Source organism: Salarias fasciatus, chromosome 6 (genome assembly GCF_902148845.1).
Source record: "Salarias fasciatus chromosome 6, fSalaFa1.1, whole genome shotgun sequence".
In the NCBI taxonomy this organism is placed as follows: Eukaryota; Metazoa; Chordata; class Actinopteri; order Blenniiformes; family Blenniidae; genus Salarias; species Salarias fasciatus.
In genome coordinates this window covers 20,687,550-20,713,491 of record NC_043750.1, presented here as the reverse complement: position 1 = coordinate 20,713,491, position 25,942 = coordinate 20,687,550, and the positions used below count along the sequence as shown (strand labels likewise).

The window sequence follows — 25,942 nt, the reverse complement described above, 5'->3', positions numbered from 1 at the left end:
AATGTGTTACTCCTGTATAATATTTAACAAATAAACCTTATGCACAGACTATGTTGTTGCCCTGGGTCGTGAATGGCTATTTTTTCCCTCCACTGTGGCCACATGAGGAGTAAGGAGGAGTGTGTTTGGTTTGCAGTAAAGAGAGCATTGTATATGCATATGGAGGGGAGAGAGCCCCCCTCCAACCCCACCCCTTTACTTCCTGAGACGCTGGAGCCCTGAAGCACAAGACCATCCAGTCTCCCCTAAAATCAACAAAAAAGTTACATTTTCAATTTTTTTTTAAAACGATGGACTGGTATAAGGTTTGCAATATACGTTTAACTCATAACTCTGTATATTATCAGTATGCGTTGCTGCAAGAATACTATTCACTGACCTCCTAGACGGCTGTAGATGCATTGTACACACTGTATGTATCCACATGTAAACAGCTTTAGAACTGCTGCTTGGAAGTTAAGGAGGTTTACCAGGAGGTGGCGTTCTTGGCTGACATCTTTCATTTGCCAGAGTTATGTGTGACTGACAGCGTTTTCATTTTTCTACCGTTGGCTGAAAGTGTGGTTCTGATAGGGATCATTTGGAAAGACATGCATATTTGGAAAGAGTCCATTATCCAGCTTGTTGCACTTTCATCAGTTTAAGAGTTAGCTATGTGTTCATATCTTCAGACCTGCTGGATGCAAACAGTGATCATTGATACTCGTCATGCTAATAATCTGAAGAAATTTGAAGAATGACATTTAAATGTGTCTCTTTTTAGTGTGTGTGTGTGTGTGTGTGTGTGCGTGCGTGCGTGCGTGTGAGCGTGCGTGTGTGTGTGTGTGTGTGTCCAAAGACTGCTGAATGAAGAAAGGCGAAAGTATCCTGTATTGATTCCTATGAGGAAATTATTTCTGTGCATTTGGCCCATCTGTTCATGGATAACCTTATCTAAACACACTAAACGCAGTGGGCCGTCACAGCCGTCGAGCCTGGGGAGCTGGCAGAGGTCAAGGATCTTGCTCAGAGAGCGGTAACCTGTCACCAGTGGAATTTAAACCGGCAAATCTCCAGTGGAGAGTCATATAGTGATAACATGTCAGCAGTGGGATTTAAAACTGTGAATCTCTGACCTCAAGCCCACTGCCCCAACCCCCAGGCCCCCATTGCCCTGAGTAAACTACTATACTAAAGAGTCTCTTTATATGGAGCAGTTTTAATGCATTCATTAATAATCCACTTGATGGAGGCATCAGCTTGGACTTTTCACTTATGTGTTCCACCGTTTCAGGATCGCTAGACCCTGAATTCTAGATAGAAGTCAGTAAAAATCAACTGAGGGATCTTCAACATTTCCCCCGCTGTGCTGGAGGCAATTGGCAGCTGAGTGGTATTTACTCTGCTGGAGAGCTTTTTTCTTCGAGTGGCTCAAACACACACACACATGCACACACACATCAGGTCTCAATGTGTTGTGAGAAGATTGAGAACACACCCCAACTGAGCAGCTCGCCATCTGAGATAAGATGGGTATACCCCTATTAGTGCTGAGAACAGGATTATTTAGAGAAGTAGCTATAATAACATCATGTGGAGGCCAGTGGGGTTTCACTTATACTAATAAAATGTGTAATTGAACAGCTTGGACTTTACATTTTGGTCTGAACTCAAAGTTTTGCTACTTCAAGAGCACCTGCAGAGGTTCATTGACAGCAAGACAAGATGATTGTCTGTTAATGGTATTTTTTTTTTTTTTGTCATTCTGCATAATGTAATTCACAGTCAATGTCAGCATTTTCTACATGTTACATACTAATCTTTGTACATATTATCACACTGCCACATTTTCTACTCCCCTCTCCCTCTCTCTCTCTCTCTCTCTCTCTCTCTCTCTCTCTCTCTCTCTCTGGCTCTCACTCTATGTGCCAACTCCTCCAGCTTTACAAATATGATAAGGGCCAAACTGCTAGAACTCTCCCAGCACTATGGTAATGGTTAACCAGATAATTTGTTTAGGGGTGGGAGTAAAAAACAGTCAGAAGTTATTTTGTGTTCTTCTCTGTGCTTGCCCGCCTTAAACAAGTTGAATTCATTCATAGCAGGACTCAGCATGGAGGAGACGTTGCAACAAGACTCGGAATCTAAAAATCCAAATGAGGACCAAGGTAATGCTTATAAATTGTTATTCAGTTTTGACAACATCAGAAAGTTTCTTTACATGTGATTGTACAAAGCGCTGTTCAGCTCAAGCCTGCGTTTTGTAAACCACTAAGCTGTATTAATTCATGTCACTGAAAATTTCCGTCTGTGCAAATATGAAATGAAACCAGGTATGAAAAATATCTTTTAAAAGCTTTCCAGTGTGCAACTCAGTGAAAATGAAGTCAATATGAAGCAAGTATTTATGTGTCATGAGTCACTCACATTATCCACTCATGCGTGACAAATGTTACTCTGTGTTACTCTGACTTCATGCTGCACCATCCAAACATATGGGCTCTGTTTTATAGGAGGGATCCGCCGCCGATTGCGAGACAGAGACCTTCTGAAGAAGAGAAAAGCTGAGGCAGAGGAGAAGGAAACAAACCAGTGGGTTTTGGGGTAAATTTGTCAAAACTCAGTCGATGTTGCGCAGTGACCTACATTTTCAGCTGTGTCCATGAAGCACTGAAGATAAGAACAAACTTAGATACTTTTAACAGCGCGATCACACAGCAAGTAATGGTTCTGAGGGTGTAGACGGTTTACCTTCCCTTCAGTTTTGCAGACGGCATTATATTATTTGTACTTTACATCTTTACATTGCCCTCTGAAAACACTATCAATGCTCTGAAAGCTTATCACTCTGTTGGTTTATATTCAATGTGGAGCAAGAAGAAGTCAAAGGTTGGCTCGTTCTTTTTTTTTCTTCTCTTTTTTCTATTGATGCCACAGATCCAGGTCAGGGACTTTGTCCCTTGGCTTTACAAAAGTGTCACAAAGAATTGTATCAGTGGCCACAATTTGATTATAATCGCTTTCTGTCAGGTTGGAGAGCCAAAGGAAACGATCAAGACCCGCAGACAAGAGCAGCTCAAAGAGGAGAGGGAGGCCCAAGAAGACTGAAGCCACACCACAGATAGTTGCTCAGGGGGAGGCAGCGCTGACTCAGGAGGCTCCTGCTGCGGCGGCGGTGCTTGAACCTGCTGCGGTCATCCCAGATCAAATACCAAATACTTCTCTGACCTCCTTTACCACCACCAAAGAAGAGTCAAAACCAGTTTTTGGATCTGGCCAAGGCTTAATTTTTGGTCCTTTCCAAACTCCTGTCTCTGCTCCAGTTAGCCAGGCTCTAGATGTGGCTCCTGTGCGAGACTCAGCTCCAGATCCGGTTCCGGCTCTGTCCCAGGAGTCTGTCAGAGCTGAAGCTCCAGCTCCTGTGCAGGTGGAGAGCCTCTACACCGGGTCAAAAGGGAAGGAGAAGCCTGGCCAGATCCTGATTGAGGACTTGGGTCCAGATGAAGAGGAAGACATCACTCCATCGCAAGATGATACAGCTGAGGAGGGTATGAATTTTGGCTGACCGATAACTCTTTAGTCTTATTTTGCTGTCTTGAAATTCATTATTATCAAACTGTCTTTGTTTCTTTTGCAGATTTGAGTGAAACACTGTCAATCAGTGAACCTGAACAAACTAAAATGTACTCAGTTCCAGTATTGTCCTCTCCACCTGTGCAACAGGAATATTTTCCTGGAAATTAATTGCAATTTTCTGAAAAACAAAGTTCAGATGTGGCTTTAGTTCAGGCCATGCTTCTTTTCTGGTCACCATATGTATCTGAGTATAGTTTTGATCTATATTCAGCCTTTTGGCTGATATAAAGTATTTCACCCCTATGCATTGCTTATTTGAAGAAAATGTATGAATTTAGAAAAGACCTGTATGCTTATTTATTTTTGATTTGTGCTTCACTGTGAAGTTCTTGAATCCTTTTGTACTTTGCATTTGGTAAACAGCACATTTTTTATTTCTTTTTATTTAACATTACAGGGTATAAATCACTGGTAATTATGTGTTTGTAATTCTGGATTTGTACTGACTGAATTTTGTAAAACTTATTTTTCTTCCAATAAAATTCACTGCTTACTGCATTTGACTGTGGAATAGATTTTTGACTGTGCAAACCAAACAACATGACAAATACCATCTGAGAGTAAAATAGATAAGATTTCTTATGTATGCAATCATTGATTTCATTTTACTACTCAAATACTATTTCATTTTAGAGACTGCAGGCTGTTCTTGTTTTTAAGTGTGTGTACACATGTACTGACTCAACTCAACTGACTCATTTCATTTGGGACCCTGGGATGAGTTCCCCCCCCCCCCCTACAGGATATGTCTGATTTTGTAACACCCTGATATTAGTTTTTCCCTTCAGATTAAACAAATGAAAAATATTCACAATGAAGTTGCATCTACCAGCTTGAAATTACAATCAAACTTCACTCCTGATAATATCACGCTGAACACATAATCGTATGGGTGAAAACTCTGTATATGTGCACGAGTTCTACTGGGCTGATTTGTCACATCAAAACGCTCCATAGTTTTTCTTTCTTCACAAAAATGTTACTTTGTTTATAGTTCTTAATCATATATTTAAAGCCAAGAAGTGAACCAATATGTCATCACTGCAACTCATTGAGGAAAAAACAAAAAACAAAAAACAAGAATAAGAATGAGAATATGAATAAGAATAAGAAAACAGGATCACTGTCATGTGGATCCTTTGTTTCAGCATCTGCACAATAACACCTCTCCACACTGAAAAACGAGTTGAGGTGGTTCAGGTTTGTGGTTGCTGTGTTTCCTGGTTGTCTCCCATAAGATCTTTATCAGGCACATTCGACAGGAAGGAGGCAAGATGGCCCAGGACCCACTGAACAGATTACTTTTTTTTTTTTGTCTAGGAGCAGCCCATGGTTGTTCCAGACCAGCTTGAAGAAGTTGTAGCACAAATAAGTCTGGGCTTCTCTGTTTTAAATACTACCACCTTGACCCCCATGTGGAATAAATAAATAATTTGGATGGATGGATGGATTATGCCACTTCTAATATCTGTGAGTATTATGTTTGTTACTCATGTAAATGTTATTGTATCTTGCTCTTTTCTAATAGTTTTCAAAGTGTGGGGCGGGCCTTCCCTGAGGGCATGTTACAGTTTCAGATGGAGAAGCAACATCAGACTAAATGAGGGGGTCAGTTGGATGGTTACAGTTACAGACTAAAATGAAATTAAAATTGAAAATCAGAATTTGACTATTTGATTTAATATCTGAAGATGCTAATTTTTTTTTTGGAAAGTCTGGCTTTATTCCAAATATTACTACAGTACTTTGCTTGGGACAAAGCATGTGCAGCAGAGCGTTGATGGGTGGGGAGGGGTTGTCGGGGTAGGGTTTGCAAAGTGTGGGGGTGGGGTGTGTGCATTGTCTTTTATTATGGCAGTTGATGTATTGTAGTTCTGTCCCTGATGGAGCGGAATCAGATCAGATACCTTTACAGAACACTTGTAATACAATTGCTTTGTTCTGATCTGATGCCGAGATTTTCAGCCTGTTGTATCTAAACCTGAACAATTTGGGATCACAGTTCAAATAAATGCAATATCATGCAATGTTTGGGCACGTTACAGTGAGTGTATATGCAAATATTCACAAGTATTTTTTTCTGTAAAAGAACATTTCTTCCACCATTGCTGTCACACACACACCCTTGCACTGGTTACATTTACTGTCCTTTATAAATAAAGCTTTTTTGAAAAAGAAAATCACTCACTCTCGGCTGCCCTCTGCTGGTGAAAACATGACATCATCTGGAACGCTGGAGCGCGTGAATAAATCAGCCTTGTGTAATTTGTGATATACATATATAAGATATACATATAGAAGAGCCAGCACACAGCGACATAGAACTGGAATGATCACCCTAATGAGAAGGAAAGCTGTAAACGAGCTGCTGATCGTTTGCTGCGTGTCTCTTGAAATGTTTTTTGTTGGCCATCCTCAATACGACACGTGCTTCCGCTTTGCATACCGCTGCTGTGGCTAAAGGCTAGCTCCCGCTGCGCGTACACACAGACGTGTGTTTACCTCTTCATTTCCCTCTTCGCCCCCTGATTCAGTAAGATGAGGCCGCAGTGTGACTGCTGTGGAGAGCACATTAACAGACTGAACCAGCAGGTCTCTGTCATGCGGAAAGAGATCAAGAATCTCAGGTATGTTTGCTTTGAGTTTCCTGAAAGTTAGTCAAGTCTGACAGTAAATCTGATCACAGAGTATATCTTCATATGATTGTTCTCCTACATTATGAATGCAGTACAGTAACATTTTTACGTGTTTACAGACTGTCCTTGTTGGTGGTGAATATTGTCATTCCTCCTTCATAGCACTGCATCGTGTGTTTGCCTCCACAGACAGATGTTGGAGAGTGCAGTCAGAGCTCACCGCAAACATCTGGATTCTGTCCAGGCTGCTGTCTCCAAGATTGGACTCTGTGAGGTTGTTGAAGAGCAAACACCTTCACTGCCTTCACCACAGGCTGCTTTTGAGCAAGGTGGTCCCCAAACCTCACACCAGTGATCAAAGAGCATGTTTCCTGTATTAATGAGAAAAAAAAATTTCACACAAAACGGTCTTCAACAGCACAATGAGATGGGAGAGTTTTTGAGGACAATAGTACTTTGTGAAGACAGAGGCGGTTGAGCTGCAAAGTGCAATTGTGAAGATGCTGGATCAGGAAGAACAGAATCACACATGAACTCGTAGGGACTCCTCCATAAGGTGGAGGACTATGGGAGAGTCCAAGGTCAGATAGTTCCAACTTGCTGAGGAGAGATAGTGGATATAACGAACAAATAATGTTGGAGTTGGACGTGGCAGGCATGAGGTGAAAACAATCTCACCTTCAAAAATTCAAAGGTGAAGTGAAGGTACACAGAAAGGTCTGTGTAATCGTAGATCAGAAAGAGCAAAAGGTGAAGAAGATAAGAATTCAAGTGATCTTTCTCAGCCCAGCTTTGATATCCGACTGTGCTGAGGCAGTTTGCAGCATTCATATGATATACCAGAATCAACATGACAAATGTGTAACAATTTAGAGATGGTAGACCGTAATGAATACCGTGGTGCAGGTACAGTAATTATTCTAGAAGACTCGTCACTTATTAAAAACCAAGAATAACAGCACAAGTAGAGGCCTACAGGTCCTTTAAATGTAATTAATAGAACATTGAAAAAATGTGAATTGATAGAGCAGGCAGCACTGCTATTGTTGAGTTTAATGGAGGTTTATGTTCTCTCTCAGACTCTATTGCATATTAAATCATAGAAACCACGGGCATCAGCATTTCATAGGTTCTTTAAAATGTGTTTAACACATACTAATACTAACAAGAGTGGTTAAAGTATCTTCAAGTCACATATTTACACACACACACACACACACACACACACACACACACACACACACACACACACACACACTTTTGTCTTTCTATCCTCGTGGGGACCTTCCATTGACTCCCATTCATATCTAGCCCCTAACCCTAACCCTTACCCTAACCCTAACCCACACCAAAACAATGCGTAGCCCTAAAGAAAAGTTTTTGCACTTTTACTTTTTTCAGTAACAACAACATGGTCAAGAAAACACTGTTTCCCCTCATGGGGACCCAAAAAATGTCCCCACAAGGCACATCGTGCCGGAATTTCCTATCCTTGTGGGGACATTTGGTCCCTACAAGGATGGAAAAACGTGTACACACACACACACACACACACACACACACACACACACACACACACACACACACACACAATGTGTTAAAATGATTCAAATGATTAAATGACTGTGTTATTTTAAAGGAAACATCCAGACAGTCCCGATTGGCTACATCAGCTCCTGCTTCTCTGTAAAGAATGGGACGCCCAGACAGCCCACCATATGTGGCCCTTCGAGGGCCGAGCTTCAAATACGGCAGAGTGTGTTTAATAATCCTGACCATGCTCTGGTTGGCCTGGAACAGTATTCCCATGTCTGGTACGTTATTTACAGTTTTTGATGGTATTGTGCTGTCTTTTTTTTTCTTGCATAATTGCAATCACTCCTTTTGATAAAGAACTGTGACTGATGTTTTAAATTGCTGTGATTGTAGCAACATTGAAATGATCACTCTATAGACATGCTGCTGGTTCAGCAAATGAAACTGTTTAATTTAATTTTTAACCTTCTGTATGGTGGAGTTGAAGAACTCTCATATATTGCACAGTTCACTTAGTCGTGTCATTTCAGGTGACATTATGTAACTTCTTTGCGTTCTTTTATACATATCTGTATGTATATATATATATATATATATATATATATATATATATATATATATATATATATATATATATATATATATATACATATATATTTATATATATATATGTTATATATTGTGCCTATCAGGATCTTTTTTTTCTTGCTTTCTATTTCTGTGAAAGTGTGTCTACACACAAACAGATGTTAGTGCAGCCGATGTTGATCTCACCTCATCTCTCCATCTCTGTCGTCTGGTCTTCACAGGATCATCTTTCTTTTTCACAAGAACGGGCACCTGAGTTACAAAGCTAAAGTGAAGCCACCCAGACTGAATGGTCAGAGAGTGGGCGTGTACTCGACACGCAGCCCACACAGACCAAACGCCCTGGGCCTGACGCTGGCTAGACTGGATAAAATTGAAGGTGACGAGTGCAAAATATATCTTAAGGTCAATTGAGACTAAGTTTGATTCTTGTTGGGTGATTGGCTGGTAGATTCCGTGTGTCTTGTCTAAGTGATACTTTTTTGTGGTGCGTAGTAAATTTACAGTGTTGAAATAAAGCCCTTCGCTCTCCAGCTGATACATTGATACTTATGGACTTGAATGAAAAAAATACATTTTTTTTTCCCAGGTGATACAATACATCTGTCAGACATCGACATGATTGATGGCACCCCAGTTCTGGACATCAAACCCTACATACCAGAATATGACTCGGCTAATACGAGGATGAGCGCGGACGCTAAACCCGATGAGTCAGACATGGACATCGTTGTGTCGATGAATGAGGAGAGGAATGCCATGAACGTGCATAAAGATTCAGATTCAGAAGCTGAAGGAATAGGTGTTGAATATAAAGCTGGAAATCTCCCATCAGAACACACCTTTGAAAATGAGAGTTCTTTAACAAATCCGAGTGTCAAATCTCAGTTTTCCCTCCCCAAACACCTTCATAATGTGTTGGAAGAAGTCAAGGCCTATGTGAGCCTAGATGAAATTTGCCAACTCGGATCTGATGCCAAGAAAGTTTCAGATTCACCGGAAGCCAAACCATCAGAGTCAGTGGATCACCCCTGCTTTGGTGAAGAAAACTATACTACTATTGCAGGCTGGATCCGACAGCCACCTGTTGCCAGCCTGGATGTGCGCTTCACAGCTCATGCTGAGAGGCAGCTGGCAGAATTTCTTCCCACACACCTGCCAGGTAAGATGATTTCCCTGTATTGAAACCAAGTTATGTGCATTTTGTTCCAGTAGAGGGTGCTGTGGTAATGCATTATCATGTCAGCAGTAGTTCAACAGAAAGGCTCATCAACAAACTTGTGATGCACAGGACCCAGTGAGAGCGAGAGGCCCAGGTTTAAGTTCCTTCAGAGCTCAGAGGAGGCCGCTGCCGCCATCAGGGGGGTGCTGTCCGCGGACCCCCGCTCAGTCTACAGGAGGACGCGCTGCAGAGACAGACTCTTCTTCTTCACCCTTGACACAGCAGACATCACCTGCTGGTTTGGACAGGGCTTCGCAGAGGTGGTGCAGGTTCGACCAGTTCAGCGTCACATCGCCTCGGTGTGAGAGCCAGTTCAGTGAAGTATTGAGAGAGGACAGGCTCATTTTTCATGTACAAACAAAAAATAAATCATTACTAAGCAGAGAAACTTGTTTCTTTTTCAGGATGGGCCATTTGACCATAAAACATTACATTTATTGTTCAGTTTGTATTTGTATTTTGAATAAAAGCTTTTGGAAGCAAAATTGCTGCTTTCTATTTTTTGTCCTCTGTTAGTTGTGGAGAAATTTGGTTTATTCATTCAGCCGGTGTCCGTAAGAGCTCACCAACAATAGAGTACAGGATATGGACTATATAGATGGACTCAGAACAGGTGGTCTAAGAGAGGAGGACACTGTCCAAACTGGGGTGTATCCTGAACAGAGTCTGTCACCCGCTAAATGGTCAACAGCACGAGAACCTTCAGCAACAGACACATACTTCAGAGCCACAGGAAATCCTTCCTTTTTGAGGCCATCAGATTCTGTGGATCTTCTCTCTAATCAGTGTATTGTTGTCTTGTATGTACATGTTTGTACAGAAAATATTTAAAATGTACATATTGAATGTTTATTCTGGCTCACTTGATATTTCAACATTCTATTCCATTCTGTTCTACTCTGTGTGGTTAGAAGATTAAATCTAACCCTAGTGCTGTAAAAGAATTTCCCTCTGTGATTAATAAAGTATTTTCTATTTTATTGTATTCTTGATTGTAGCAATTGAAAAAAAATGTTGGGGGATTTAGAAATGCATTATGCCATATCTTCACAATTACTAGGGCTAAATAATGCTTCATAAACCCATTTTTTTCTCATTTATTTCACTCAATCAAAGCTGTCTGAGAAAAACAAAGCACGCCTCAGTGTAGTGACGCTGTGTTCCTGAAGGTGGCAGTATTCTGTGGAGACAGCTTTATTGATCGGACAGAGCGCTTCAGGTCACGAAGAAGAAAACGGACCAATCATAAGCGCTCACGAAGAAGAGAAACGGACCAATCACAGCCTCGACGCTCATGTTTTTGAAAGAAACGCGGTTGATGGACGCTGAAACACTTGTTTAATCCAAACTTCTCTCTTTAGCGACGCCGTTCGAAATTTCCTGGCGATATTTGTGAGGTAGGATACTTCTGTTTAATGTACACTTCTGTTTTATGCAACTGAGACGAATAACTTCATCTGCCGTGGACGACAACAACCTGACTTAGCTACGTCAACTAACGATAGCTCAAACGTTAGAGCACTCCCCGGTGATATTCACATTGCAGAAAATATTTAACATGTTAGTGGGGTTTGCCGGGTTTTTGTAGCTTTGAGTACTTAATATCGCTCCACTGGGCTGAGCTTTGCTTGGAGTTGTCTAGCTTTGTGTTGCGGGTTACGGGTTAACGTAATGTCACAGGGTGGCAACATTGGATGTGCTCGGTAGTAAGAACATTGAAACACGTTTTCCTGTCACCACTCTGCATTTCTTTGAGACAGACTGCTGAGATTTACTCTTAATTCAGTTTCAACCCAGGGACAAAATCTGTACACTGCACAGTTCAGTTTAAGCTAATGGGAGGAGAGGAGATTTTTTTTTTTTTTGTAATTGCTTCTTATATATTTCTAAATTTCATCCACCAAAGCTGAAAAAGCAAGGAATGACATTTTTTGGATTCAAAAGTATAGAAGCAGTTAATTTGACAAGATCCTAGGGTTTATATTGTATTAAAAACTGATTAATTTGTTCACCATTCACTGACGTGGCAAGATTAATCCAGTTTGCAGAGAAAAAATAGTTAACTTTGTTTGGAAAGAGACATGGCTCGAATGTTTAAAAAGTTGGAACTCTTTAGTACTAGGAGATTAATTCAATATGTTTTGTCCCTCTGTTTTCTCAGTTTTACAGGTAGTTTCTGAGAATTGCCAAAGAATGTCTTCCAGGAAGTCAAGTTCAAGTGGGGAAGATCTGGTAAATCTTTTTTACACTTTGTCATGTATAATGTACCATGTTAAAGAAAATCGACTAACACAGATTATTTTGACTTCTGATATCAGCCCTCCAGCAGATTTGTTGCCCGGACCCCGCTGAGAACTCTGAACAATGGCATTCAGTACTTGTCAAGTTCAACGTCGAGGTTTAGATCGAAAGCACAGCTACCCGTTGAAGCTGTGAAAGTGAAAATGGTAGGTTTAAGAAGTGATGCAAATACTATTTAGTAATATTATTATCTTGTAGTTTTATTTTTGCGTGTGTGTCTTTGTAACCTTCTTCTCACCTTCCATTCTTAGGAACAGGGTGACGCTCCTGTCAGTGACAACGACCCTTGTTCAGACTCTTCTTCTCCCACCAAACTGATTCAAACCAGTCCTCCCAGTGCTGATATGATGGCTACTCAGACCACTTGTGGACTTGAAGATGTAACATTTAAATCCTTCATTTGTGCTGGAGGTGAGGTAGAGATTTCACAGTCTTCACACTGTGCAGAGGACAGCATTGTTTTGCCTCAAGACCAGGATACATCCAACAATATTGCAGAAGATACAGTGATCTCTGACAGTATGGTGCAGTCTTGCAGTGACCACGAAGAACACCCCTATTTTAATCCTGAGATGAAGGAGTTGTTCCCTGTTGATGGCAGTGAACCATGCCTCTTCGAAATTCCCAACTCTCCATCTACCAATAGTGACCCGGATGAAAAACAAGCCGCACAAAATTCAGCAACACTTAAGAGAGATGACAGGGAGATAAATGTCACTCTGAAGTCGTTTTTCTGTGAAGGGGCTGAAGTTGAAGTTTCAGACACAATCGGAGTGCAAGATGACACAATTCCTCTGCCCAAGACAGAGCCGAGCGAACCATCACAAGACGAAGCTGTAGATTTGACTCACTTCTCTGGTGACTGTGGCCAGCTGATCCAAGAGAAACATGCTGATCATCCATACTCTGTCGCAGAAAATGATAGTATTACTGTCAGCAGTACCCACTCTGAAAATGCAAATGGTTCTAACAAGTCTGCATATGGACTGACTGATGTAACATTCAAAACACTCAACTGCACTGGAGGAGAGATTGAAATTTTTGAAGGCACCGACTTTGCAGATGAGTCTGTTCCACTGCCAGAGTGCCACATTGCAACCACCAATGTATCATATGACTGTGCTGTGGAACCAAGCACATTATGTGATGAAGATTTGCACAGCGATAAAGATCATATCGATCATCCATACTGTACTGTTCAAAATGTTTCGTCTCCTCTATGTAGGAAGCTTAGTCTGGAGCCCATGGAAGTTGAAATGAAAAGCGTGGGGATGATCGATAGCCAGGCTAGCCAACAGGATGGCTCTGCTTCAAGCCCTTCTCTTACTGAGTTAGGTGAAGCTGACAAATCAGACAGCATCCACTTCTCAGAGAAGGCACCTTCTTTTCCTGAAAGGCAGGTTTTAGTCTTTCAACCTGTGGAGGCCAGCAGGTGTGTTTTTGTTGCACTGGACCAAGTCAAAGATGGCTTTGAAGAGCCGATCAGGCAACTGGAAAAACCTGAAGCTGTGTTGGCTACTGACTCACCAGTAAAGCTCGAGACCTCACTGCCTCACACATCTGCTTCAGAGAGTGACGCTGTTGATGACCAAGTGCAGGAAATGACAAACTGTTCAACCCAACAAGACAGTAGTGGAGTGCTTTCAGCAGTTCATCCAGTGGAGATTTCAAACGGCAGCCATCTTGCAGCTTCAGCAGAAAGTCCCGGGCCAGTGGAGATGCAACAATGTGTGGAAAATGTCTCTCGAGTGAACTCCACAAAAGGATGTCGTGCGTCCACTGGAGAGAAAGACAGTGCCATTGGTTCATCTGGAAATGGACTTGTTCTGTCTAACTCTGAGGAGAAAGCCCTTGATGTCTTGAAGACCCTGTCAGAATGTCCCTCGGGTCCCTCAGCGTTGCAGCTGGGACTCCTCAATCCTGTGGTCAGGAGAATGTCTCTATGTTTATTAAAAGCCTGTGGAGATCTGCCTCAAGACCAGTTTTAGTTGATGATTCTGCCCTTGAGGGCGAGAAAAGCTTGTTGACTCCCGTCAATGTTCACCATGCAGGCTTATGGGCGGAGCATTTGGAAAGTCCCATACCTCGTCCTCTGTTCAACTCCACAGCACTAGCTGACAAGCCTCAGCCAGACCCGGTCACAGAGCCCACTGAGGATTTGGAAGAGAAGCTTGTTGCAGTGCCCCAGTCTGAAGAGAAAAAGCCTGTTCGGGATGTACCGTTGTTTCCTGAAGGTCCTCTTCAGCAGCAGCTTCGGCAGATGGCGGAGTTCCTCTTTTTAGCATCTGGAAAGATGGGCCCAGCTCTTGCTTCTGCAGCCGCCACCACAGCGCCCCCAGTCGGAGCCACTCCTGTTGAGTCTCACAGTGTTTCTGTGGGCACAAGTCCTGTCAAACTGGTGGACCAGAGCCTCAATACATCTGGCCAGTTTGAAAGAAAAAGAGAATTCTCTGTGGCTGATTCCTGCACAGCAACTGAACCCCTCCTATGGAAGTGAGTTTTTTTTTTTTTTTTTTTTTTTTTAATTTATGATCTAAAATGAAAATTCTCCTGATCATTTGTTTATGAATACCTCTAATTTTTTTTTCCTCTCTGCAGTTTGAACCCAGGCAGCTTGGAGTGTCTCCCCAGACAGGAGCTGGAGCAGAGGCTGATGTCTAGCATGATCATGGTGGAGGCGCTGGTGCAGCAGCTGGCTGCAGCCCGGTCACAGCAGTGTGTCTCTGCAGGCTGTCCTCCCTCAGACCTCAGAGACAAACTAGTGCAGACAGACCACACTGAACTCAGCCAGGTGAAGACACTTACTGCTCACAGTTAAAATGAAACGTGGCCTAATATGGTGGTGTCTCTCCACAATGTTTTCTGTCATTGAGATGAGGTGCTTGTATATTGTGGAAATGACTTTTATTTTTATGTTTGTTGTATTTCCATAGACCACAATGTACAGAGGCGTGTACATGGAGGCTCTGAGAAAGATCAGGGAGTTGGAGCTCGATGGGAGATCGCTACAGAATCTCATGCAACAAATGCAAAGCATGAGGATCAACATGGTGAGGCAAACGGCACAACACACAATCTACAGATGATAACATACCCTGGCATCCCAGACTTTGTACATGTTTTCACAAAGAAAACAAAAACTGTTTGTACTGTATGTTGAAGCATAATCTTTATCACCAAGAACATCGAAATGAAATGAATCAGTAGCAGAGAACAAGCGGGTCATCTGTACATTTACTAAAACATTTTAAAGAGGGGATGAAAGTCGATTATTTCATAAATGGTTGTGTCCTGATATCAGATATACATTTAATTTACTCAGAATTTCAAAGATTTGTCCAACTGAAGTTCAAATGGAAGTGTGCCAGTTTTCATGTTATGTGAAGGCGATACATCAGGCTGGTCTTTCAGGCTTACATGAAGGTCACTTTTCTCTTTTTGTCTCAACAGAATTCACTGAGTAGTGACACAGATGCTGCTCTTTCCAAAATGAAGGAAATCGGTGGCATCATCACAGAGGACCATCAAAGCCTGGTTTCACATGTAAGTTTCCATGACTCATGCATCGGTCTCATAATATGTCTCTGGTGCAATAATTTCTGTTATTAATTTAACTGTCATTTATGTTGCTGATTAGAGCTTTTCTATCTGTAATAATTTAGTTTACATGCTCTTTTCTGTTTAGTATGGCCACATGATCACTTTATTTGAGAAGTCAAAGGAGACATGCATGAGACTGACACAAAAAGTCAAAGAAGCTCTTCAACAGAGAAGTGACATGCAGACTCAGATGGAGGACGCCTTTACAGCCAAGGAGGCGGTAAGACGTGATGCTTTTAAACCTGTTTAGGCCTTTTTGTAGTTTACTGTGTACTTGTCTAGAGTAATAGCATTTTCTCTCCTCTATAAACATTTCAGTTCATATTTCACATATCTCACCATTTCATTTTTTTCTTAGCGTTTATTCACTTCTGTAACACATGATGTTTGGTTTTTGTCTTCACAGGCCTTCAGTGCAATGGATCAGCTGAGGACGCATTGTGCCGCTGAAATTTCAGAGCTGGAGAAGAGCGTGGGGTCTCAGCAGGAGCTCCTGGTGGCTCTAAAGCAAATCTATCCAGAACAGGTGCAGACGGCAAGCAGAAACATGTGTTGTCAGATAATGTAACATCCACAGTTTTTCTGAGCAGTTTCTTTTATCCACTAATACAGGTGTCACTAAACAAAGCCTGCACAGAAACACTGAGATCAGCTTCTAATCTTTTGTCACAAACGATGGATGATCAGTCAAGCCTGATAAATGAGGTATGCTGAATGTAGACCAAATGTTGTTTTGTTGGGCAAAACTTTAACTCCTTGCTGCCTCCGTCATAAGAAAATCTCAGCAGATTTGCTGCTTTCTAGAGATGTATTAAAGTTCATAAATCCAAACATTTTTTCACAGCTCATCACCGTCAAGAGTCTCCTGCAAAAAGCTGCTCCCATGCTCCTGATGATGAATGAGAAGGCAGCGGCCGCTCTCAGTGAGAGGGATGAGTGTCTGTGTTCCAGAGATCAAGCTATTGAAGAGCGAGAGCAGGTCAGCTGTCTGCATTTTCACTGAAAGATTCCCCCTACCTGTATCTGTTAGTGCTTGGCCCATCAAACCAAAGTCACTCTTATTATTGAAATGAACTCGTACTCAACAGCTTCAGGAGGAACTGAACGAAACTCATTCCAGTCTCAAGTCCGCCAAAGAAACAATTGGTGAATTAAATCTACAATTGACAATACTGACAACAGGTAAGTAAAGGAAGTCTGCGAGCAATATTTCAATTAGTACGCTCTGATTTGAACACTTTTCTAACTGATTGGTACATTTGTTGTGTTATTTTGGGTTTCCTGTATTGGATTTTAGAGACTGGTGTGCTGCAACAGCAACTGAATGAAAAAGAGGAAGAGACGGGCCAGCTTGGGAGGAAGGTGACGGAGCTCTCTGCCACAGTGTCCTCCACACTGGCATCCTACGCCTTCCTGGAGCAGGCTCTCGCTGCCGAGAGTACAAAGTAAGTAACATCCAACAGTGGGAATGTGCTAAGGAAGGAGGGCAAGAGAAAAATATAGGCTCATATTTGTGAAAGATAAGAAAAATATGTTCTAATTGTGGCACTTTTTTTGTTCTGCCATTGTTTTCAGGCTGCAGCAGTCATGGCAAGACATTAAAGAAGCTAAGGAGCGAGTAAACCAGTGAGTGGTGACAGCCTGTTGTGAACAGTCATTTTCTGTATTCACCGGCCAGTTTTTAAGCGAATTACAAAAACAGTGATTCGGTTGCCATTGGATGTTGTTGTTCTGTCAGAGGCAGAAAAGCCCCTTCTGCAGAAAACATTGCCTCTAATGCTGCTCTGTGCTTGGCGTCTGGCTGTTTCCAGGTTGGAGACGTCGCTGGATCAGTCGGAGCAGCGAGTGTGTGAGTTGACTCAGGCTCTGGCTCAAAGTGAGGAGCAGCTCGGTCAGCTGCAGACCCTCCATCAGTCTCAGAGCGCAGAGATGCAGCAACTCCGGGACCACTGTACACAACTCAAGGGTGTGCAGGAAATGAACGAGGTCAGTGAGTGTGTGTGTGAAATTGTATTTAGGTTTCTTGTTTTGGCTGTTTACAATTTGGTCTGTTTTTAAGTGTCGCTCCAGAAAGGGTTTCACTCACAAACTGTATCTTCATTGCTTGAGCATTTTTAAAGATCTTTACGCTGTAGTCACATTCACACGTTCACATACATTCACTCGTACGTCAGCAATAACGTTTGTCATGCAAGGCAGTGAAGTCAACCACGAGAAGAGAGCATAAGAGGGGTTGTGGATTATCTGGTCTGCCAACCTACTTGTTAAAAGTTCACGTTCTGCAGTTAGGCTTCTGAGAGCTCGTCCTTTTATATTAGAGCAGACAGTAGCACTTTTCTGCAGGCAGCTTCATTTCTGGAGGCTGATAGGCAGAACCAGCAGGTGATGGAAAAGTTGGTGTTGCTCTCAATGATGTGTTAACAAATCAAAGACGATTCGCTAAGTTTTCAGTCTTACTGTACTGTCTTAGTTTGGTGGTCGATCCAAATGGTCATGAAAGACTTTCTCCATTTGATTAGTGGAGAATCTGAATGAAGCTTTCTTGTGATCTTTGCTTTTCAGTTCCTGCTGATGGAGAATGAATTTGCGAGAGAACAGGTGCTGGAAAGCGAAGGCAAGCTGAGAGAGAGTCTGCAAGGTCTCAGAGAGAGGAACATCCAGTGTGAGGACCTGAAAGAAGAAGTTTGCCAACTTCAGTAAGTTTGACACCAATTTTCAAGTCTTTGTATTTTACGTAAATAGCAAACGGTAAGTATTACTGTATGTGGTTTTTGCAATCAAGAGATCATTGAATTGACTTCATGACAAATTGATCTATTGCTAATTGTACTACAAATACTTTTAAAAGTTGTTAAATCTTAATTCTACTTCCAGAACGTCACATTATTTTCTTTTGTTGAGTCAGGCTTGAAAACAGAAGTTTGCACGAAGAGCTGGAAGCCATCAGGTCGGGATCCAGGGCGACTCAGCTGGAGCTTGAAGAGAAACTGGCCCACGCAGCCACTGAAATCACTCTGCTGCTTCACACTCTGCGGGGACTCACCAACGACCTACATGCTGCACTCAGTAACCAGGTAGCATCAGATAAGACCAGGGGATTTATTTTCTGATAATGTAACCCTTTTTGCTTTGGTTTGCATCGTGTGAAACTGAAAACGTGTTTGGTTCAGCATCTCTGTTTCGAGGGAAGCTGGTGGGTTGCAGTGAACGAAGCCCAGGCCACAATTCCCTGACTGTGAAAATTTAATTGAAACCCCTTGTCAGTTTCTGTTCATGTGTTTCAATATGAAATCATTTTGTTGCAGGGTTTCACAACTGGGAGTGTTTGAAATCACCAAGGTCTTGATTTAAAAAGATAAAAATCTGAACAATTTTGTAAAAGCACTTGATATTCCTAGAATTAGATGCCAAAAAAAACCAAAACTGAAAAAAAATTAACCAAGTATATTATGCATTTGCCAGTAATGTCCAGGATTTATTACATATTTGCTTATTTGTCTTCTATGTGATTTTAATTGAACTTACAGAAGAATAATGCTGCACATAGATGTAAACTTAGTTTACATAGATAGTTTGATCCGATCCATGTGCCGTCTGGCAGAGCAGAGGCAGAAACAGAGAGACTGGACCATTTTAGTTTTGGAGAGGAAGTAATTTCATAGCTGAAAGTACTCTGGGATTAAAAAAAAATGTTTATAGGATGCAGACAAAGAAACCCACATTTTCTTTCCCCAGTAGCACCACAACTTATGATTGGTAGGAAAACATGTCCTGTTTTACAAAGTTAAAACAAAGAAAGTCTTTGTTGTACTTCCCATTTTGAAGCACAACACAGTATTGCATTGTACAGCTCAGAATTAGAAAGTAAGCTATAGGAGATACTCTGGAATACATTCCTACACACAGATTAATCTATTATTTATTTTATTTTTAGAAGCCAGAGCTGCCGAAGGACAAAGACTCTCATCCAGTCAATGATCCGACGTCTCATCAGCCCACAAACTCCTTTGTCAACAGCATCATGATGGCATTAACTGTTGAGAAGCAGGATGATGCCGAGATGGACTCAACAGCTGCATCAGGTACTGTGCTTGAACGTGTGTGGCTCATGGAGGAAGGCAGCAGCTAGTTTTGTAACAAAAATGATTCTTCAACATTTACCCACCTACCTGAATAAAGTGGAAAAAAAAAAATACATGTAATGACTAAACTCAAGGAAAAGCCTTCTGATGATGTTGAATCAAAGCACATGTCAACTTAGATCTTCAACCTTTCAGAGTCTACAGAAGTGCCCGAGTCACAGAGCAAACCTTTGCTCAGCGAGACAAGTGCCTTCACCCGCGTTGCAGCCATCACTCCCAGAAAGGGTCTGAATGAAGTCCGGGCAGAAGAAGAGAAGCAGAGCAGAGTGGCGGCGCTGCTGTCTGACCTGGGCAGCACGGTCGGGGAGCTCATCAGCACCCTCAAGTTGGTCCAAGAGCGCAAAGACGCCGAGCTGCTGGAGCTGCAGAGAAACATGTGAGTTCACTAAAGTGAAGGTTTTCTTACATCAGGAGGTGTTTATAGGTTATGGCAGTACATGTCGGCATGCAGCTGAAGTCGGGTTCAACAGTTTTTTTACAAGTAAAATAATTAACAATCATTTTTAGTTAATTTGGTCTTGAAATATTACTGCAGACTAAAAAAGAACAAGCAGAGCATTTGTTTAAAAATAATTAAATATTTACGTCTTTGTTAGTTCTATTTCAAATGTGTAATGACCATTTACATACATTTACCAACAGAAATAATTCCTGAGCTAATAATCATTTCACTGCCGGATAGGGTTTCATGTTTTCGTGATGGTTTAAGTATTTGAATCTTTCTGTAATCATGACATTATCAGTTTTATTCTTGAGAAAGACACTTGACCACACATTCTCCCTGAAAGTCAAGTAGTGTGTTCTCTGATTGCTGTCACTTTTTAATAAAAAGTTAATTAATTCAAACTGTGAAACTTTGTGGACTCAAACTTCACAGCTTTATTAAAAAAAAAAAAAAAAGTGAACTGACTTTGAATTGGCAAAGCAAAATATTTATGAGAAACATGTCTGTTGGTCTGTAAAGGAAAAATGTAAAAAACAAAAATATCTGCCTGACCCCAAAAACGGAGGTTAGAAGGCTGTCCACACGGAACTGAGGTCGTCTTGTAAATGTGTTTCCAGTTGCGGCCTGCAGGTGGAGCATCAGGCTGCAGTAACCAGACACGAGGCTGAGGTGTCACTGCTGAAGCATCAGCTCAGCCATCTGAACCGCCTGATGGAGAGGGGGAATCAGGCTCTGCAGCAGAAAGCTCAGGTGAGGCCAGGTCTCCTCTGGTGATACCTAGCAAAGGTGAAGATGGTTAACTCAATGAGCAATGAAAGTCTCAGCTAACAGTCTGGTTTTTTATTTTTTTTTGTTATTTTTTTTCTTTTTCTTGTAGGATGAGAAAACGTTGGCGCAATTGGTCACAGATGTAGAAGAGGCCCACGAAGCACTAACTAAATACAAAGCTGAAAACAATGTAAGGCGCCAAATCAGGAAAAACAGTTCTAAAAACCTGTGGTTTTATCTTGGAAGAATTTTTTAACTCGGGCAATTTTTTTTCCCCCCCTTCCAGGATTTAAGAAAAGATCGGAATGATCTCCACCGTGCTCTCCAGCAGTCAAACGTGGAGTCGCAGTTCCTGCGGGAAGAACTGAGGAGAGCTGGAGGGCAGCCGGTGAACCAAACACAGTTCATGGAGGAGAAGATCCAGCTGTTGAAAGAGGTTGAATGAATTAACTCATTGTTCATTCAAATACTGGCTCTTTAGTGTCCTTTTTGTCAGACATAACCGATTGAATTTGGTCGCTAGGTGGAGAGGCTGAAGGCCAGTCTTCAGGAAGTAGAGCAGGCCAGAGCGAAGCTCCTGGAGAGGGCCAAGAGACATGTAAGCACAAACCACTTATAGCGACGTTTCTCCTCTCTGACTTTATGTTCTCAGATAAAGCATGATTTGAAAACCTGATGAAGTTAAACACATCGCATCTTGGGGTGCACTCCTTTTGAAACCCTCACTGACTTTCATGTCTCCCACAGCAAATCATCCATCAGAACAACCTGCAAAAGACGGAAAATGAGCTTCAGATTTTGAACCACATGATCAACAGGATCAGGGAGGTGAGAGATGCATATTTTATTGGTTTTCTCTCTTTTGTACAGTCCTCTCTGCAGTAATGTCTCTCTAGATATTTGAGCTGATGGAGGTTTTTATTTTGCAGACGTTGCTGTCTTTGCCAGAGGTTGTGAAGAACTGTGAGCAGCTCCAGCAGCTTCTGGACTATATTGGCTGACATGTTACTGTATAACCTGTGTGTATATTTTTTGTTATATTTTAGCTTGTTATAGCTGTACCTGTTCTTATATTTGTTATGGATAAAATCCACTTATAAATTTGACAAGTTGTCTTTATTCTAAATGTTTCTCTTTTTAATTTTATTTTAATGTTTCCTCTTTGGATTTTCTTATGAATAAAGTGATGCAATTTAAAGAAACTTGTTTCTATGCTCTTTTGTGCTCCATTGAGTTTAATATTTTGAATGGACAGTAACTAAATTCTGTAAGATTGCGTGTGTATGTTAGCTAATATGAAGAGGTTTATTACAATTGTGCTCTGCCAAGTGAGACAATACATTAACCATTAATACATTAACAATTAAATATCTTGGCTTGTTTTATTTAGATATGTGTTGTGCATTAGTCTCCCTCGTGTTTGTGTTGATTTTTCTGTCACTGCGGTGCAGGACGTTGACGAGTTTACCGTTCAAATAAATGTAAATCTGCCTTCATTGTGTTTGGATTGAATTCACTCACATTTGTGCCTTTCTGAATTTATAATTAAAACAGATATGTCCCATCTTGTCTGTCTTGTAGACTTCATGGAACAGGAAAGCTTCTGGTATTATCTTGACTTTATTTGGTTCATTGTGCTGATGTCTCGAGCTGATAACTCCGGTCACTGAATGCCGTGCCGCTGCTACAGACTGCACTGAAATGAAAAAGTTCCCTCGTTTTGATTGGGGGGAAAAAGAAATTTTGTGTGTGTATATATATATATATATATATATTTTTTTTTTTTTTGCATAATCTAATCTTAAAAAATATATATCATGGAGTTTCTTTGTTTTAAAATATATAAGGGAAATAAATGAATTGTATTATTCAGATATTGGAAACAGTCGGTGGCACGTTTTTGCCGAAATTACAATACCAAGAGTTGATCAATAATTTAAATATTTATTCTTGAAGAGCAAAAGTGCTATATCACTTTTTATTACCAAAAGTCAAACAAAATATGCATTTTCATTTGGCAAGAAAGTACATACAGTTGAATTACAGCTGATGTTCTTCATACGAGCCACTTAAAAACCTAAAACCACAAAGCACAATAATTTATACAAAGTCTAAACTCAGCAGAGCTCTATAAACATTAAACTTGCACATTCAAGTAATAAAAAAACAAACAAACAGAATTTATGACCACACAGAAAATTAGAAGTTTACACTCTCATGTGGAGAGACTTTGACAATAAATCCAAACTCATGGTATCTATCAAACAAGTAAATTACAGGAAATTGGTGTTTTGGATGAAAGTGGGAAATCACAGTTGTGTCCAGACAGGTCAGTCTGTTAAGCTTTGTCTTTAAGGGAAATCACGTTTGTGCGCAGAAATGTCTGGCTCACTCGACACTCTTAAGTCTCTGACATTTTATGCAAAGAAGTATTCAGACACTCTGATCTGCTTTCTTAGATAGCGGGGACGAACCGGTCCATGTTGCCGGGGTACGTGGGGTGTCTCAGGTACCCCCCAGCATTGGCGATGGGACCTACTGCGTTGTTATACTGGGAGAAGGAGCCCAGGGGCACGGGGGAGACTCTGCCGTAGTGGTCCACTGCGTCCACTGTCCCGTGAGCTGACGCGTGGATCCGACCCGCCGCCGCGTAGCCCTGAGTGTGACCCTGTCCGTACGGGGCCTGGTGCGCGTGGTGGTGCGGATGGCCGTTGGGGCTCGGGTAGGTGAAGCCCGGGTGTGCAGTGGAGCGGGGCGGCACCGCGCCGCCACAGGGCTGACTCTGGAAGCCTGGAGAGCCCAGGCCGCAGGGACTGGATCCGGCGGTGAGCCCCTCGGGGCTGAAGCTCCGGCTGGGCTGCTGCATCACCTCCGGCCCCTGCGCCGCCATCATGCTGGCCGGCGTCGGGTGTCCGATGATGTTGTTGATGCTGAACATGCGGCTCTGGCTGTGGCCGAACCCCGGGGGCGACGAGGAGGGATAGTAGCCAGAAGGCAGCTGCTGACCGTAGCTGGGGCTGACCGTCATGTTTGGGTAGACAGAGTTGGGGTACGTCGCCGCTCTGGTGATCTGGACGGGAGAAAAAACGGGTGTCTCGTGCACGTAGGAGGCGTAGGTGCTCAAGTCACAGCGCTTGAACCTCTTCCTGCGTCTCAAGAAGCTCCCACTCTCAAACATGTCCTCTGCATTAGGATCCAGCGCCCAGTAGTTGCCCTTCCCGGGCCGTCCTGGCTCTCGAGGAATCTTGATAAAACAGTCATTGAGGGTCAAGTTGTGGCGAATGGAGTTCTGCCATTTCTTTGAATTGTCTCTGTAGAAGGGGAACCGCTCTGTGATGAACTTGTAAATGCCCCCTAAAGTCAGCTTGCGGTCAGGGGAGTTGGCTATGGCCATGGAGATGAGTGCAATGTAGCTGTAGGGAGGCTTCCCCCGCTGAAGAGGTCTCTTCCTCCTCCGGCCGCGGGGCTGCTCCTCTGTCTGCGGTGGAGGATTCGAGCCAGGCAGCGTCGTGTCTGCTTGAGACTCCTTCTCCACTTTGACCACCGGCATTGTCATGGAGAGCTCCGAAATGTTCCTCAGAAGACAAACTGTGGAATGAACTTACAGCAAAGGCTTCGGCTTCACAGTCTCAGTGTTTCCACAGATATGAATTCAATGTCCCAAATCAAATCCTGAACAGAAGAAACCAAAAGAAGGGATGAGGACAACATTCAATTCTGCTAAAAAAAAAAAAAAAAAAAATCTTTGGCAGTAACCACTCACTATTTTTGAGTCCAAATGGAGCAGTTGTCCAAAGTAGTTGGCTTCCCAGAGACGTCGTCTTTCATTGAACGCAGCACTTCTTCAGTTTATTCCCGCAGTTTGTTTCCATGTTAAGTTGAAGAGTTGAAATCTGAGAGCGCCATTTGTCGTGTTTAAGGTGTGTGTGAGAATGAGTCACTCAGCCTTACCTGAAGAGTGTATTAGCTCTGCAGATCACCTCAGCAGCCACGCCCCCCTGAGCATCACATGCTCTCAACATACCTCAGCTTTATAAGGGTCCATTGTTCATCTGAGACGCAGTCTGCCTGCTTTGTGAATAAAATTTTTATCTAAAAATTATTTTTTTTAGGTATGTGGCTGCAGTGCATGTCAGATTTGATGAAATATTAGCAAAAATTTGGCTGTCCACCTAATTTATGCTGTTATTTGAAATACATTTAAAGCCCTCCTTTAGTTGTTTACTTGCATTTTCACTTAAAAATATACATCTTTGTTTTGTTAACCTTTTTTTTTTATGTTTTGCATTTATCTATAACTATCCGCATTGTTCACACATTCCATTTTTTTTTATTCCAAATAACCAGAACTGTTTGAACTGATATTGTTTCCTCTTAACATTCAAATTTCCTTTCAAAGCCGACCTCAGTTTATTTTAAAAAGTCCAAAATGGTCTACATTGTTTTGACGTTAAACACTAAAACGCCTCTTTAGTGGTAACTTAACCTAGGAGTTGTTTTTCTACCTTGCTTCCTTGTTTGCTTTGTGCCAGTGGTTGGACCAGCCAGCTGTGTTAAGAGATGTAAATGTTTTCCAGACAGAAACCCTCCTGTGATTTCAGCATGCAAAGTATGGGTCGTCATAATCGAGTCCAAACACAATCCGGGGGCTGGGAAAAACTTCCCAACATAGATAATTGTCCGTGAAAATGGTTCGGCTTTGCAAGCCTGCTTCATTGTTCTGAATTATTCTTCGACAGTCACAACAAGGAAAGCTCTGCCAGAATTTAAAAAGCTATTAAGTTTCACTGTCAATAAAAGTGGAGACAATGCTGATACTCCAGTCAACTCTGGTGGTATGAGGTCTGGGGACTCCACGGGGGCCGGGGTTCACCACCTTAATCTCTTAACCAAACAGAGGAAAACAAGGCAGCACACTCCCGCAGCTCAACGCCAGGCCGGGTGAAACACTGCAGGCATGTGTCAGAGCCGGAGCGTGGGTTTGCTTAGACAAACAGCCTGATGAAAGGTTTAGTCCTGTGGGGTGGGCCACGGATGTGGCTGTCCTAAGCTGGATCTGCAGCGCCCTGTAATACGACAGGCTCGGAGT

At 42.1% G+C, this 25,942-nt stretch overlaps 4 protein-coding genes across 7 annotated transcripts; 3 read left to right on the top strand and 1 right to left on the bottom strand.

Annotated features, from left to right (window-relative positions):
* The first annotated feature begins 238 nt into the window (after positions 1-238).
* hemgn (hemogen) lies at positions 239-4,118 on the top strand. Of its 3 annotated transcripts, none has more exons than XM_030094051.1 (5): positions 239-262; positions 2,082-2,147; positions 2,493-2,583; positions 3,010-3,527; positions 3,617-4,118. In XM_030094051.1, the coding sequence occupies exons 2-5, from the start codon at positions 2,093-2,095 to the stop codon at positions 3,721-3,723; spliced, it is 771 nt and encodes a 256-aa protein (XP_029949911.1). In that variant the 5' UTR covers positions 239-262; positions 2,082-2,092; the 3' UTR covers positions 3,724-4,118. The 3 variants fall into 3 exon arrangements, with proteins under 3 accessions (XP_029949911.1, XP_029949910.1, XP_029949909.1); XM_030094050.1 differs by lacking the exon at positions 239-262 and adding an exon at positions 1,916-1,970 and having other exon boundaries at positions 2,493-2,571; XM_030094049.1 differs by lacking the exon at positions 239-262 and adding an exon at positions 1,916-1,970.
* A 937-nt stretch (positions 4,119-5,055) lies between these two features.
* trmo (tRNA methyltransferase O) lies at positions 5,056-10,494 on the top strand. 2 transcript variants are annotated; one of them, XM_030094803.1, is made up of 7 exons: positions 5,056-5,085; positions 6,154-6,242; positions 6,441-6,580; positions 7,891-8,065; positions 8,597-8,754; positions 8,965-9,537; positions 9,667-10,494. In XM_030094803.1, exons 1-7 carry the CDS (start codon positions 5,068-5,070, stop codon positions 9,900-9,902), a joined length of 1,389 nt encoding a protein of 462 aa, XP_029950663.1. In that variant the 5' UTR covers positions 5,056-5,067; the 3' UTR covers positions 9,903-10,494. The 2 variants fall into 2 exon arrangements, with proteins under 2 accessions (XP_029950663.1, XP_029950664.1); XM_030094804.1 differs by lacking the exon at positions 5,056-5,085 and having other exon boundaries at positions 6,085-6,242.
* Positions 10,495-12,471: 1,977 nt separating this feature from the next.
* On the top strand, positions 12,472-22,045 carry spag5 (sperm associated antigen 5). Its single transcript, XM_030094802.1, has 22 exons — positions 12,472-14,391; positions 14,497-14,689; positions 14,832-14,948; positions 15,349-15,441; positions 15,584-15,718; positions 15,905-16,024; positions 16,111-16,203; positions 16,343-16,477; positions 16,587-16,680; positions 16,796-16,943; positions 17,074-17,124; positions 17,310-17,484; positions 18,061-18,194; positions 18,404-18,572; positions 19,433-19,580; positions 19,776-20,016; positions 20,703-20,835; positions 20,963-21,043; positions 21,140-21,289; positions 21,377-21,451; positions 21,601-21,681; positions 21,783-22,045. Exons 1-22 carry the CDS (start codon positions 13,775-13,777, stop codon positions 21,852-21,854), a joined length of 3,255 nt encoding a protein of 1,084 aa, XP_029950662.1. The 5' UTR covers positions 12,472-13,774; the 3' UTR covers positions 21,855-22,045.
* A 738-nt stretch (positions 22,046-22,783) lies between these two features.
* On the bottom strand, positions 22,784-24,774 carry foxe1 (forkhead box E1). Its single transcript, XM_030094805.1, has 2 exons — positions 24,617-24,774; positions 22,784-24,525 (listed from the first exon to the last, which is right to left on the bottom strand). The coding sequence occupies exon 2, from the start codon at positions 24,407-24,409 to the stop codon at positions 23,309-23,311; it is 1,101 nt and encodes a 366-aa protein (XP_029950665.1). The 5' UTR covers positions 24,410-24,525; positions 24,617-24,774; the 3' UTR covers positions 22,784-23,308.
* Between the last annotated feature and the right edge of the window lie 1,168 nt (positions 24,775-25,942).

Excerpts from the sequence above, each read along its gene's own strand:
- hemgn (XM_030094049.1), top strand. The coding sequence starts at position 1,931 with ATGATAAGGGCCAAACTGCTAGAACTCTCCCAGCACTATG. Across the intron at positions 1,971-2,081 it reads AGAACTCTCCCAGCACTATG|CAGGACTCAGCATGGAGGAG; the intron begins GTAATGGTTAAC and ends ATTCATTCATAG. Across the intron at positions 3,528-3,616 it reads AGATGATACAGCTGAGGAGG|ATTTGAGTGAAACACTGTCA; the intron begins GTATGAATTTTG and ends TTTCTTTTGCAG.
- foxe1 (XM_030094805.1), bottom strand. The coding sequence starts at position 24,409 with ATGACAATGCCGGTGGTCAAAGTGGAGAAGGAGTCTCAAGCAGACACG.
- spag5 (XM_030094802.1), top strand. The coding sequence starts at position 13,775 with ATGTCCCTCGGGTCCCTCAGCGTTGCAGCTGGGACTCCTCAATCCTGT. Across the intron at positions 15,442-15,583 it reads ATCAAAGCCTGGTTTCACAT|TATGGCCACATGATCACTTT; the intron begins GTAAGTTTCCAT and ends TTTTCTGTTTAG. Across the intron at positions 21,290-21,376 it reads AGATCCAGCTGTTGAAAGAG|GTGGAGAGGCTGAAGGCCAG; the intron begins GTTGAATGAATT and ends TTTGGTCGCTAG.
- trmo (XM_030094803.1), top strand. Across the intron at positions 8,066-8,596 it reads GAACAGTATTCCCATGTCTG|GATCATCTTTCTTTTTCACA; the intron begins GTACGTTATTTA and ends TGGTCTTCACAG. Across the intron at positions 9,538-9,666 it reads TCTTCCCACACACCTGCCAG|GACCCAGTGAGAGCGAGAGG; the intron begins GTAAGATGATTT and ends TGTGATGCACAG.